We start from the raw sequence: 12,298 nt of genomic DNA on the forward strand, positions 1-12,298 counted from the left end.
TTTTGACAGAATCGGGCTAATATGGTCATACTTCCTGGTTCTAGTAAGAACTCGAGCTGCTGCGTTTTGAACTAGCTGTAGTTTGTTTATTAAGCGTGCAGGGCAACCACCCAGTAGAGCATTACAATAATCTAGCCTTGATGTCATGAAAGCATGAACTAATTGTTCCGCATTTGTCAATGAGAGCATATGACGTAATTTAGATATATTTTTAAGATGGAAAAATGCGGTTTTACAGATACTAGACACGTGACTTTCAAATGAAAGATTGGTATCAAAGAGCACACCCAGGTTCCTAACTGACGACGAAGACTTAACAGAGCAGCCATCAAGTGTTAGACAGTATTCTAGGTTATTACGTGAGGAAGTTTTTTGTCCAATAATTAGAATTTCTGTTTTTTCAGAATTTAGAAGTAGGAAATTACGAGTCATCCAATTTTTTATATCAGCTATGCATTCTGTTAATTTAGTGAATTGGTAAGTTTCGTTAGGTTTTGAAGAAATATAGAGCTGAGTATCGTCAGCATAACAGTGAAAGCTAATTCCATGTTTCCTAATGATATCTCCTAATGGTAGCATGTACAGAGTGAACAGCAGCGGTCCTAGTACTGAGCCTTGTGGTACGCCATACTGAACTTGTGATCGATGAGAGATCTCTTCATTTACTGCTACAAACTAATAACGGTCAGATAAGTATGATTTAAACCATGCTAGTGCAATTCCACTAATGCCAACATAGTTTTCTAGTCTATTTAAAAGAATGTTTTGGTCGATGGTGTCAAACGCAGCACTAAGATCGAGTAACACTAATAGCGAGATACAACCACAATCGGATGATAAGAGCAAATCATTTGTGACTCTAACGAGTGCAGTCTCAGTACTATGGTATGGTCTAAATCCGGACTGAAAATCCTCGCAGATATAATTTCTTTCTAGAAAGGAACACAGTTGTGAAGATACTGCCTTTTCTAGTATCTTTGACAGAAAAGGTAGATTCGAGATCGGCCTGTAATTGACTAATTCTGAAGGATCAAATTGCGGTTTTTTAACAAGCGGTTTAATCATAGCCAGCTTAAAGGGGTCATGAACTGGATTGTTTTATTATTTTATAATGTTCCCTGGGGTGCCCTTATAATGTTAGTATGATTTTTACATAAAAAATTGTCATAATTTATAAATAAAAGCCATTTTTCCAAGCCTGATTTCTGCCTCAGATTTGAACGCTCCGTTTTAAGGGGCGTGTCTGCTGTGAGACTGCAGTGCAAACGCCCACTGCTGTGATTGGCTGACATGCTTGCAATGAAATAGCTAGTATTACAGGAACTCTCTCGAAAACTTTTACTACGTTTTTACTATTACAGCTATCGAGATTAACAAATCGTGAAAAGTATCGTTTAAAGCATTATATTTAAATCTATTCCATCACATGAAAGGTTGCAGCATGATGAGCACTGACTGAGCAGATGACAGACAGTCTGTTGATCGCGTGAATAAAGATCTTATCATTGCAACGCAATTTTTGCACTCTCACAAATGCTTACACCAAATCACAATGCAAACACGATGTGAGTACACAGTAAGAGCTTCGTTGTGTAGTGTAACAGTGTCATTATGTCATCACGAGTTTGGTAAGTGTCCAGAAAAGCTCTCGCGGCGCGCGCTGTGCTGTTTGATTGACAGCTTGGGCGAAAGGGATCGTTCTTTGATCGCTTTCTGTAGGCTAGGCTATATAATTTAATAACAGTTTAAAAAAAGATTATTTTCATAATACTACGAGAAATTATGTGAAGTTGATCGTTTAGTCACTGATGCATAAACAGTATTGAACGATTTTAAGAGAAATATCTGAACTTGAATAATTACACAGAAACCACTGATCGCAGATCAGGCATTAGAGTACACATGGTTACTTACATGTTGCTGGCAGATCCGTGTCGGGAAATTGTGATTGACTGATTTAATAAAGTTTAACCATGCTGGAATCCGAAGGAAGCTTCTGCAGACTGTCTTCTTCCACAAACAGGCGCTGTACAATATTTAGTAAACAGCATGTTTATTGCTTGTAAGTAGCTCGATCCGGTAGCAATTATCATGTCGTCCTATGTTATTTAGCATGTTTGGGCGAATCGGTGGGCGGGGCTAAACAGGCCGTGTTGAAGTAGGAGTTGATCTTCTTTTGTGGAGGCGGTGTTTTATCCTCTTTGACGTCATAGTTCCCCACTTTGAAAAACGAGTAGTTTGCTGAGCCTGATGTCTATAAAAGCTTTTATTGTACTAACAAGGTAGTTTTCAGTTCTGAAACTTACAGGATATTATTATAGTATGATGATCTCTTATATGTCAAAAGCTCAAGGAAACTTTGATTTCTCAGTTCATCACCCCTTTAAAGTTTTTTGGTACGTATCCTAGAGACAAAGATGAATTAATGATATTAAGAATATTAAGATATTAAGTATAACTACGTCATTATTTTACCATAGCCACATTTACCACATAGCCAACACTGACACACACCGCGCTCCCTCTCAGTGCGTGTGCACGCGCGCGTCTTTTGCATCAGTAAAATGCGATCGGTTAATTTGAGTGTCAAGTTGTAATCACGTATCGAATCAAAGGAAGATTTTATCAGCTGGTTCAGTGGCCAATTGTTTGGAGTTAGAAATATATAACTCGCGCTGCATATTTCGTAATTTTGGATTATACATTCGCTTTAACAAGCAGGTTGTTCATTACCACGGCAACCGCTTGCATATCATGCTGAATGTGATTTTCGTGTTTAAAAAGTAACTGTACATAAGAGACGGAAAGATGCAGATAACTATACATTATTTAAGGTTATTTCTATACGTTACGATACTGATATATGAACTGTTGTTGTCAAGTAAGCTTCATGCTTTCCCCGTTGCGAACGTGCACTCCTCTAAACTGTAGCCTATGGGTGCTCTAGACTGCTGTGCATTTTTTCCAGAAAATATCACGTTAACAACAACCCTTTAGAAAACGTAATTCCTTTGTGGATCCTCTTAATCTGCTTTCTCCATGTTTATTTGACATATCTCAGTGTCTCAGTCTCGCGCACACTGCATGTGAGTTAACCACGCCCACTTATTAACATGTTGCGGTATACACGGAATAAAAAAAGTTGACATTTTCTACTGCGGCAACTATATATACGGTCATACCGGCCAGCTAACATTGCAACAACAGCCTATCTTGGTTATGTGAAACATAACAAAACCAACGTTACCCATTTATGGATGGAGCAGAAACAAGGTAACCTCTGTGTCTGTTTTCAGGCCTTCCCGCTTGGGTCTCTCCACCACTGGAAACCTGTCTAATATTAACGCAGGTCCTAAAGCTCTTGCCTGATCATAGCCCTTCTTTTTCCAGTGATATTCCTCTGACCATTTCTCTTTTGTAATGTCTCTAAGGCATCTCTCTTTCTTCAGTCTTTCTTTAATCTCCCTCTTCTCACTTTCTCTCCTCCCCCATCATGAGTGTATACGCCCCCTACTGCTGATTGGCTACAAGTGTGTTTTGGTGCTCAGTCCGATCTGTACGTTCAACAGTGTTTCTCAGAAATTGCTTACTGCACCTTTAAGCATGCAGCAAGAAGTAGAGCTATAAATAGTCTATTATCCCAAACAAATACATGATTTGGTATTTCCTGTACTTCACCAGAAGTCTGAAATATGTCTTTAAATGATGCTGTATCTGGAATTACTTATTAAGGTTAAAATATATGCTTCACACTTACCATTGCATCTAATATTGGAAATACTGCGAGGTACAGAAAGGCCTTCCTCGTCTTGTTTCCAACTGAATCATCCACATGGTGGAGCTTATTTATGATGTAGTAGCCCAGATCTGTGTAAGCTGGGAAAATATGAGAGTTTTCAAAACAGGTTTTGAATTGAGGAAATCTAGTAAACTATGCAAATTAGCAGCTGATTTGTCGCCAACATGAAACTTTATAGTTATAGTGGTTCTTTTGCTTAGATCTTTGAGATATTGTATCCACAAGAAACGCACCAATGAGGATGTGGAGGATGATGGCGATGACCCCCGCCACAGCCATGCAGAGGATCGCCTTGGTTCTCTCCCTCTTACTGTTGACAAACACGAGTCCCACATTTTTGAAGTCACTCATTGGTCCAGTGAAGAACTTCATAAGCGAGTATGCCAGACCATAGCTGGCCAACATCTCAACCTTGTCCTCTTTTACAGAAGCGATGCCCCTGTTCAGAGCCTGAAGAAGACAGATATATATATATATATATATATATATATATATATATAGAGAGAGAGAGAGAGAGAGAGAGAGGACATAGTTCAAAATACTGTTCAAAACTTTGGGGTCATAAGAATTTTGAATGTTTTTGAAAGAAGTCTCTTCTGCTCACCATGCCTGCATTTATTTAATCAAAAAATGGTGGTATTGTGAAATATAATAACATTTTATAATACCAGTTTTCTATTTTAATATATTTTAAAATGTAATTAATTCATGTGATGAATTTTCAGCATCATTACTTCTTCAGTGTCACATGATCCTTCAGAAATCTAATATGCTGATTTGATGCTCAAGAAACATTTCTTATTATTATCAATGTTGATATCAGTTGTGCTTCTTAAGATTTTTGTGTAAACCATGATACATTTTTTCTTCAGGATTTTTTTGAGGAACATAAAGTTCAGCATTTATTTGAAAACTTTATACATCATAAATGTCATTACACATTATAAATGTGCCATTCTTCAGTGTCACATGATCCTTTACTATGGTGATCTGGTGATCAATTATTTTTGTGTAATGCGTAACAATTAGTTCATGTGTTCATGACATCAAGGCTAGATTATTGTAATGGTATTATGGGTGGTTGCCCTGCAGGCTTAATAAACAATCTATAGCTGGTCCAAAACGCAGCAGCTCGAGTTCTTACCAGAACCAGGAAGTATGACCATATTAGCCGGGTTCGGTCAACACTGCATTGGCTCCCTATTAAACATCGTATAAATTTTAAAATATTGCTGATTACTTACAAAGCACTAAATGGTTTAGCTCCCCAGTACTTGAGCGAGCTCTTAACGAATTACAGTCCTTCACGTCTATTGCGATCTCAAAATTCTGGCCAGTTGATAAAACCTAAAATATCAAAATCGACTGCTGGCGGTAGATCCTTTTCCTATAAAGCACCAAAACTTTGGAACAGTCTTCCTAACGTTGTCCGGGAAGCAGACACATTCTGTTTAAATCTAGACTAAAAACACATCTCTTTGACCTAGCATACACATAACACACTATATACTTCTATAATTCAATGTTAGGCTGCATAGATTAGGTCAGATGGAACCGGGAACACTCCCCATAAATCCTGATGTACTCGTTACATCATAAGAAGAATGGTGTCTATGCTAATATTAGTCTTTCTGTTTATCCCGAGGTTTACCGCAGTCCGCCGGATCCAGGCCGTATATATACATACATATATACTGTGTACATATATATATATATATATATATATATATATATATATATATATATATATATATATATATGTGTGTGTGTGTATGGATGCCTGAGCAGCTTCAACATGCTGTCTTTTAGAGACGATAACGTATGCAATACATAACACCCTGAGTATAAATTTGTTCTTCACTTGCTGAAATTTAATCAGAATGGTCAAGCAACTAAGTGAAATAACTTCACCGCATGCTAAAGAGAATAAGCGCCAATCCAAATGAAAAACTTTGCTGGGTTAGTGAACATTTTTCAACAAGTATTGGTTTTGACTGGCATTTTTAATGCACGAACTACGCATTCTGATTCTGACATTCTCAATGTTTTCAATGATTTTCTATTCTTGACTGATCATAGATGAACTGTTAAATGAGTGATCTTGAAATGAGTCCCTAGTCGTCCAATTTGGCTCTCATATGCTGATGTAATTTATATTATAAACTTGAAAGGTGATTTTTTTTTTTTTTTAAGTAGTTTGATCTTCTCAGTTGTTTAAAAGATTAAGGCAACTGTCAAAGTTTGATACAAATGTTGTTTAATTTTCCAATAAAATATGATAATTTTTTCATAATATATACTCACATGGAAAACACAATTTTGTACCCCATTTATGCAGCTGTCAACAGCAGAGTAAGAACAAGACAGACAGAGGGACAATAAGAGTGCTGCTATAAATACACTCACACAATGGTTACATAAGACTAATCCTTACCCCGTCTACTCCTCGCTCTAACGCACACACACTGGTACTAGATAAGACGGTCACTGTCCTAACACTTCAGGACAAAAACCTAGGCACATGTTAACCTTCAATGTGAAACACATATATTAACAGATCAGTGTGCCAGAGACTAAATTAACAATATTAAGACATGGGCAGAAACTATTTATCAAACCCAACTTGGTTGAGCTTTGCACCCAGATGAACTTGATGAACCGTCCTATGATTACTAATCATTCAGTGCATATCTGCTAGTATAAAAAAATATTGAATACTATATGTCCAAAACCATTCTAACACATTTCAAATATTATCTTCACAGTCAACCTTTCAGTTAAATCCATTATGACTTATTACTGTATGACAAATGTAAAAGCATCTAGTTTTGGCATATGTATTCAAACAAAGATATAATCAGAGCTTTTAACATGCCCTTCCACATATTTCTCTAGTAGTTTAACAGTAATGACACTGGACAATGACAGTGTGAGCAATTTATGGACCTGACTGCAGGTTCAAAGGAGGTTATCAGAGGTAGTACAGTATGTAGTATGAAAAGGGTAAAGATTTTTGTGCACTGCTTTTGTTGCCATCTGAATTTCTTCTCTGGACCCAATACATGTAAAAGACACTAATCTTAAAAACAGGTCTTTATCCCAGATTTCTCAGAGGAAATCTACTGTAACAGTTTTTTTATTTGAAGCAGATGTATTTTGAAGTTCCCTGACTCAATAACCAGAGATTTGTTTTACCTTAAAAAGAGAGGCAGTCATAGTAGCATGTTATGTAAAAAGAGTTGCCTAGACTATTCATGCACACAGAGACCACATCCTCAAGAACTGACTTAAAACCTACTGCATTCTGGGAAATTCAATCAATAATTAAAAACACATGGTTATCCATGACATAATTTCCAAGAATCAGCATTCTCCCCTAAAAGTGACCGGGCAAACCAAACCATAAGTTGTAGAGAATTGAAACTTCAGAGGGCTGGTAGTAACCAACCCGTCTACAAAGTTGCCACGGCTCGCCCCAATCGGCCTGATGGTGGCGCTACAGCAATCAAAGGTACGTAATGGCTCATAACTCCTAAACCGCTCTTCACAGACTCAAGTGTCTTATATCATTGGAATCATCTTGGATTTGATAGCCACCCTGGCAATATTTCGGGTATTTTGGATTTTTTCAAAAAACCTACGTTTGCAAACTAGTCCTAGGTTTTTCGCCCAAAACCAGTGCAGAAAGATTCTTTTGAGTCTGATTGTCAATGATTATCAAGTTTAAGTTTCGATTCATGTCCACGACGGGACGGCTAAACGTTTGAATTGGACGTGGCCACTTTCACTACAATGAATGAAATGAGCGCTGTGCAGACCGATCGGCGGCTGACTTGAAGCAGCGCATGCCGGTTAGAAATTTTGTTCGACTTGAGACAGCGTCGATGCCAAGTCACTGTGACATATGACATCAAAGTACCAGGAGAGCAATTCGAGAGCAGAGCGAGGACTCAGCTAGTGCAGTTGAGCTTCTCAAGAGCGTCTGCACGAGCTCTGATGACGAACCAGCTGCTCCACGACTGGCCGGATTCACTGCAAGACAACAATCATGTGTGTTTCGTGTTTATTCCAACACCTTCAGTTCCACTAATGCTCACAAATCTGTAAAAGCTCTTTTCATGTAGTCACGATGTTACATTGTGTCATGTTTATCAAAATAAAACTGATAAAAAATGTAGACCCCACTACATTGGTATTTAAATAGTATGGCTTATGTTGAACTTTATTCTTGTACAAACAGATGCTGTATTAAGCAGTGTGGCTTACTGAATGAATGAAAATGTCTCTGAAACATCTGTGTATTTGACAAATATTGCATTTATTTCACTTCATCTGTGGTTAAGTATGCAAACGGAGCACGAGCATCACTACGGGAAGCAGAAAGTGTCCGACTTCACGTCTACGCTTTCAGCTCCTCCCCGCCTGCATGCAGCAACTCTCGCCGATCGGTTACATCAGGGATGGGCAACTTCGGTCCTGGAGGGCTAATGTCCTACAGAGTTTAGCTCCAACCCTAATCAAACACACCTGAACAAGCTAATCAAGGTCCTCAGGATTACTAGAAAGTTACAGGCAGGTGATTTTTTCAGGGTTGGAGCTAAACTCTGTAGGACAGTGGCCCTCCAGGACCGAAGTTGCCCATCCCTGGGTTACATCCAGCCGATGTCGAATACACCTAATTTCACCAAACTCGGTACACCTATGAATGGGCTCGGCCTGTGGTCGCGTGTAAAAAGATGTGGCAACTGGCCACTTGGAGGCGCTATAAAATAAAAATAAAAAACACGAAAACTGCTATAACTACGTAGCCTGGCTCCGCCCTCCTGCGTACTTCCGCTCAATTTTATTTCCCTTCAGTACTACGTCTGGGATTGTGGTGTATTCTTTGGTTTTCTCCGATCATTTTTTTGGCGGTCCAATCAGCGAACAGAGGGAGTGGCTGAGAACGATGACGTTGAGGTCGTGCACTAGTTTGAGTTGTAGGGTTACGTCACGACCAAAGGTTAGCGATTGGTTATGGCAGATCCAGAGTGACTCTGGGCAGATCCAATAGTTTTAAACTTCAACAGAGTACCCGCCTACAAGGAAGTTAACGCTTGTCAATGGAGAGAGGCCAGACTCTGTACAAATGAAATGTACAAGAGTCTGGTAGAACCAGGCTAATAACTACGCAACAGTCAGTCCAATTGACTTGAAAACTGGCATGTGGTGTCTTTGTCCAAGGTGCTGTGATTGTCTACAAGGACATTCGCGAATCTCAAAAAACACGGCCGCCATCGGCCAATGAAGTTCGAGCGGCTGTCAGACAAGGTTAGCCAAAACAGGCGATTTACTAAGGAAATGTTTTATGTCTGCTGCTTGCAGTTATATATATACATACAATATATATATACACATACAATATATATATATACACATACTATATATATACACATACTATATATATACACATACTATATATATACACATACTATACACATACTATATATATACACATACTATATATAGATTTAAGAAGTTGAACTGTTAGTTGTTTTTATCATCACACAACCAAAATGGTTTTGGTTACAATACTATATATATATATATATAGTATTGTAACCAAAACCATTTTGGTTGTGTGATGATAAAAACAACTAACAGTTCAACTTCTTAAATCTACCTTCATCGTTTGTTTATTTGTGCCTTGAACTTGTGGTAACCTTGAGCACTACGGGTCAACTCTTGTGGTATTTGAACCTAAAACCTTTTGGCTTTCGAGCTCAGGAGTTTGACCACTACGCCACACCACCCTAAATGAGAGTCATGAAAAATACTAGCCTACTAACCCACTATTATTGGACCCAACCTGACCTTCGTGCATCTTCATAAAAGTTCAACGTATTTATATTAAACCCACTTTTAAATTTTCGTATTTAACGCACCCTTATATGTGGCGAAGAAATACAATCTTTTTTCATTCATGAACTATCAGCACCATACATAGCGTCGCGTCATTTAAAGGGGAAGCTCACGCGTCAATAAGTAACAAACGAATACAGTTAAATGTCAAAACAGCAGGGTGTACAAGTTCAAATCTATAATGTCATAATATCTCACCTGTTCTCCGAAGTCTATGGCTATATTAGTAATGGCTAGTGGCAGCAGAAAGCGAATAAGAGGCCAGTACGCAGTGCGTGATAGACAGTCCATTATGATGAATGATGATAATATTATTTAAGCATTCGTCCTTGTCGGGCTGCATTGAAGAGTTGCTTTATGGTTCCAGGTGCCTGAAATCAAACTGGATAAACTGGAGACACATTCCCAGCGCTTCTGATGAGAAGGTCATCCAAACGTTGCGCATTATATCATAATGACATTCACCCGCGAATTAAAGTGCTGATGTAGGAGACCGATGAAATGCAGCATTTTGGTGTCTCACAGGCTGAAGGAATGTCGACTGTCCGCTCGCGCGTGTTATTTATTTTCGTGTAGAACACACGTGGGACGCGTCACAAAACCAAGCCCTTCTCCAGCTGTTCGCGTCAGTCTGTGGGTCGGGGGTTGCACCAGGAATGGTGAAGATTGATTTAAAAAAAAAAATTTTTTTTTTTTTTATAGGAGGCTATATTAGTTTGTCTGTGTGTTAGAAGAATGCACTTAGAATCCAATGTCAACGGACATAAGAAACAACGGAGTTACCTTTATATTGTTTTTAATCTCTGTTGCCCTCTGCTGGATGTTATATGGAGAGACTCACTGTCCAGGGGGAGGAGTTGGATCCAGATCCAACTCCTCCCACCTTACATATACCTAACCTACCCATCTCCACCCCCTGATCCCTAAACCCACCCCTAAACCTACCAATCTCCACCCCTTAGATCTGGATCCAACTCCGCCCCCTGGATCTCGTGTACTGCAGTGAGGTGCTACTGAATTATTACCCCCTCCCTCGTTAAAGGTGCTACCTGGTTGCTTAATCCTAATAATCTCATCCCCTAATCCTAACACCACCCCCACACCTAATCAATATTTGCATTGAGAAAGATTATATCATTATAGCAAAGACTATAGAATAACACTTCGATTATAGTCAATTAATACAGTGTTCTTACAGGGGCTAACACTTGGTATTAGGCCACTTTTCCCCAAATAAGAGCACGCCGCTCGCCGCATGATGGAATTGTTCATTTTAGGCTATAAGGTTTCTAGATTCTTTTTAGCAAAAGTTAGAGTGGGACTTTTTTTGAAACGGGTTAAAATCCCTTTTACTATAAATAAGCATCTCAATTGCAGCATTTCCTATATTTTCTCTGTAAATCCATGATCATACATAGGGTGAAGTCAGCAGGATTATGACACTTTTTGGTAAACTTATTAAATATAATAAATCTATTCAACCTTTTGAAGGAAAATGGGTGTTTAAAAAAAAAAAACAGATCAAAAATGAAAAGAACCAATTTTTGTTCTACAGCCGTTTTCAGGTAAATTTGGACACATAGTTTCATCTAATTTGTGCTTGGATAATAGAATTGCTTACAACAGGATAATAGAATTGCTTACAACAGGATATTGTGCACATCTTTTTTTCTTTTGCTTTTTTCTCTCAACAAATATTTTTCAAAGTGTAAAAGAATAACTTTATAAATACAGACATACTATAGCGCAATGGTTCTCAACCAGGGGGCCGTTGCCCACCAGGGGTCCTCAGTGATCTTCCAGGGGGGCAGCGAGAAAACTTAAAGTCAATTTAAATATATTAATATAATTCATTCATTTTATTATTAATAGCCTATATTAAATTTCTTTAAAAAAAAGTTTTGGAACCAGTAATAGCCTGCTTTGTTTTTAGTTTAAAAACAACAACATTTAATTCCATTAGCTTTTGCATCAAAAGCTGTAGCCTATTTATATATTTGATATATTTTTTGCACTATTTTTTTTTTCCTGGGAAAGAAACTTTAACATGTTTGCCAGTTCCTTCTCAGATGACTCTGACAAAAATGGTTTTCTACCAGAAGCATGAGCCACTCACAACACCTTTCACTCTTTTTTTCAAGGGTGAATTTTGGAACATAATATAAGTCGGTTCCTGTCCTGCCTCCACTCTTACCCTCATTGATAACCCCTTTCATACTTTCTATAATCTTAGCCCTCTCTCTTCTGTTTGGCTTTGATGTTTTCCCTTTTTTTTCCTTTCTGCCTAATAGCTTTGGGACATTTTCTGTAAAACAAAACAATTTCTCACATTATAGACTATTATCTTTTACTTAATAGGATGTCCCACTAACTTTTATCTAACACGTTAAAGGTAAAAATTGGTACAATATTAGGCCCCTTTCACACCTACCTTGTTTGGTCCGGATTTTCGGACTTTTCAGTTTGATCCGAATCAAAATTGCAGGTGTGAAACCTCCCCCGGAACACGGTCCGGACCAAACAGACGAAATCTGGTCCGACGAAAAGAGGTAGTCTCGGTCGGATCAAACTGAACAAAGGTTTGGTTCTTTTCTAGCG

The 12,298-nt window shown here is 38.3% G+C and overlaps 1 protein-coding gene across 4 annotated transcripts in view; it reads right to left on the bottom strand.

Annotated features, from left to right (window-relative positions):
• Positions 1–10,505, bottom strand: part of ankha (ANKH inorganic pyrophosphate transport regulator a) — a 29,880-nt gene extending 19,375 nt beyond the window's left edge. For all 4 annotated transcript variants that reach the window (XM_079863001.1, XM_079863002.1, XM_079863000.1 and 1 more), the window contains exons 1-3: positions 9,899–10,505; positions 4,033–4,249; positions 3,758–3,876 (exon numbers count right to left, since the gene is read on the bottom strand). In XM_079863001.1, the coding sequence (XP_079719127.1) occupies positions 3,758–3,876; positions 4,033–4,249; positions 9,899–9,991 (429 nt within the window). In that variant the 5' untranslated portion in view covers positions 9,992–10,505. The remainder of the gene's footprint in view (positions 1–3,757; positions 3,877–4,032; positions 4,250–9,898) is intronic.
• Between the last annotated feature and the right edge of the window lie 1,793 nt (positions 10,506–12,298).

The sequence above is a fragment of the Squalius cephalus genome (assembly GCF_949319135.1).
Source record: "Squalius cephalus genome assembly, chromosome: 25".
NCBI lineage: Eukaryota > Metazoa > Chordata > Actinopteri > Cypriniformes > Leuciscidae > Squalius > Squalius cephalus.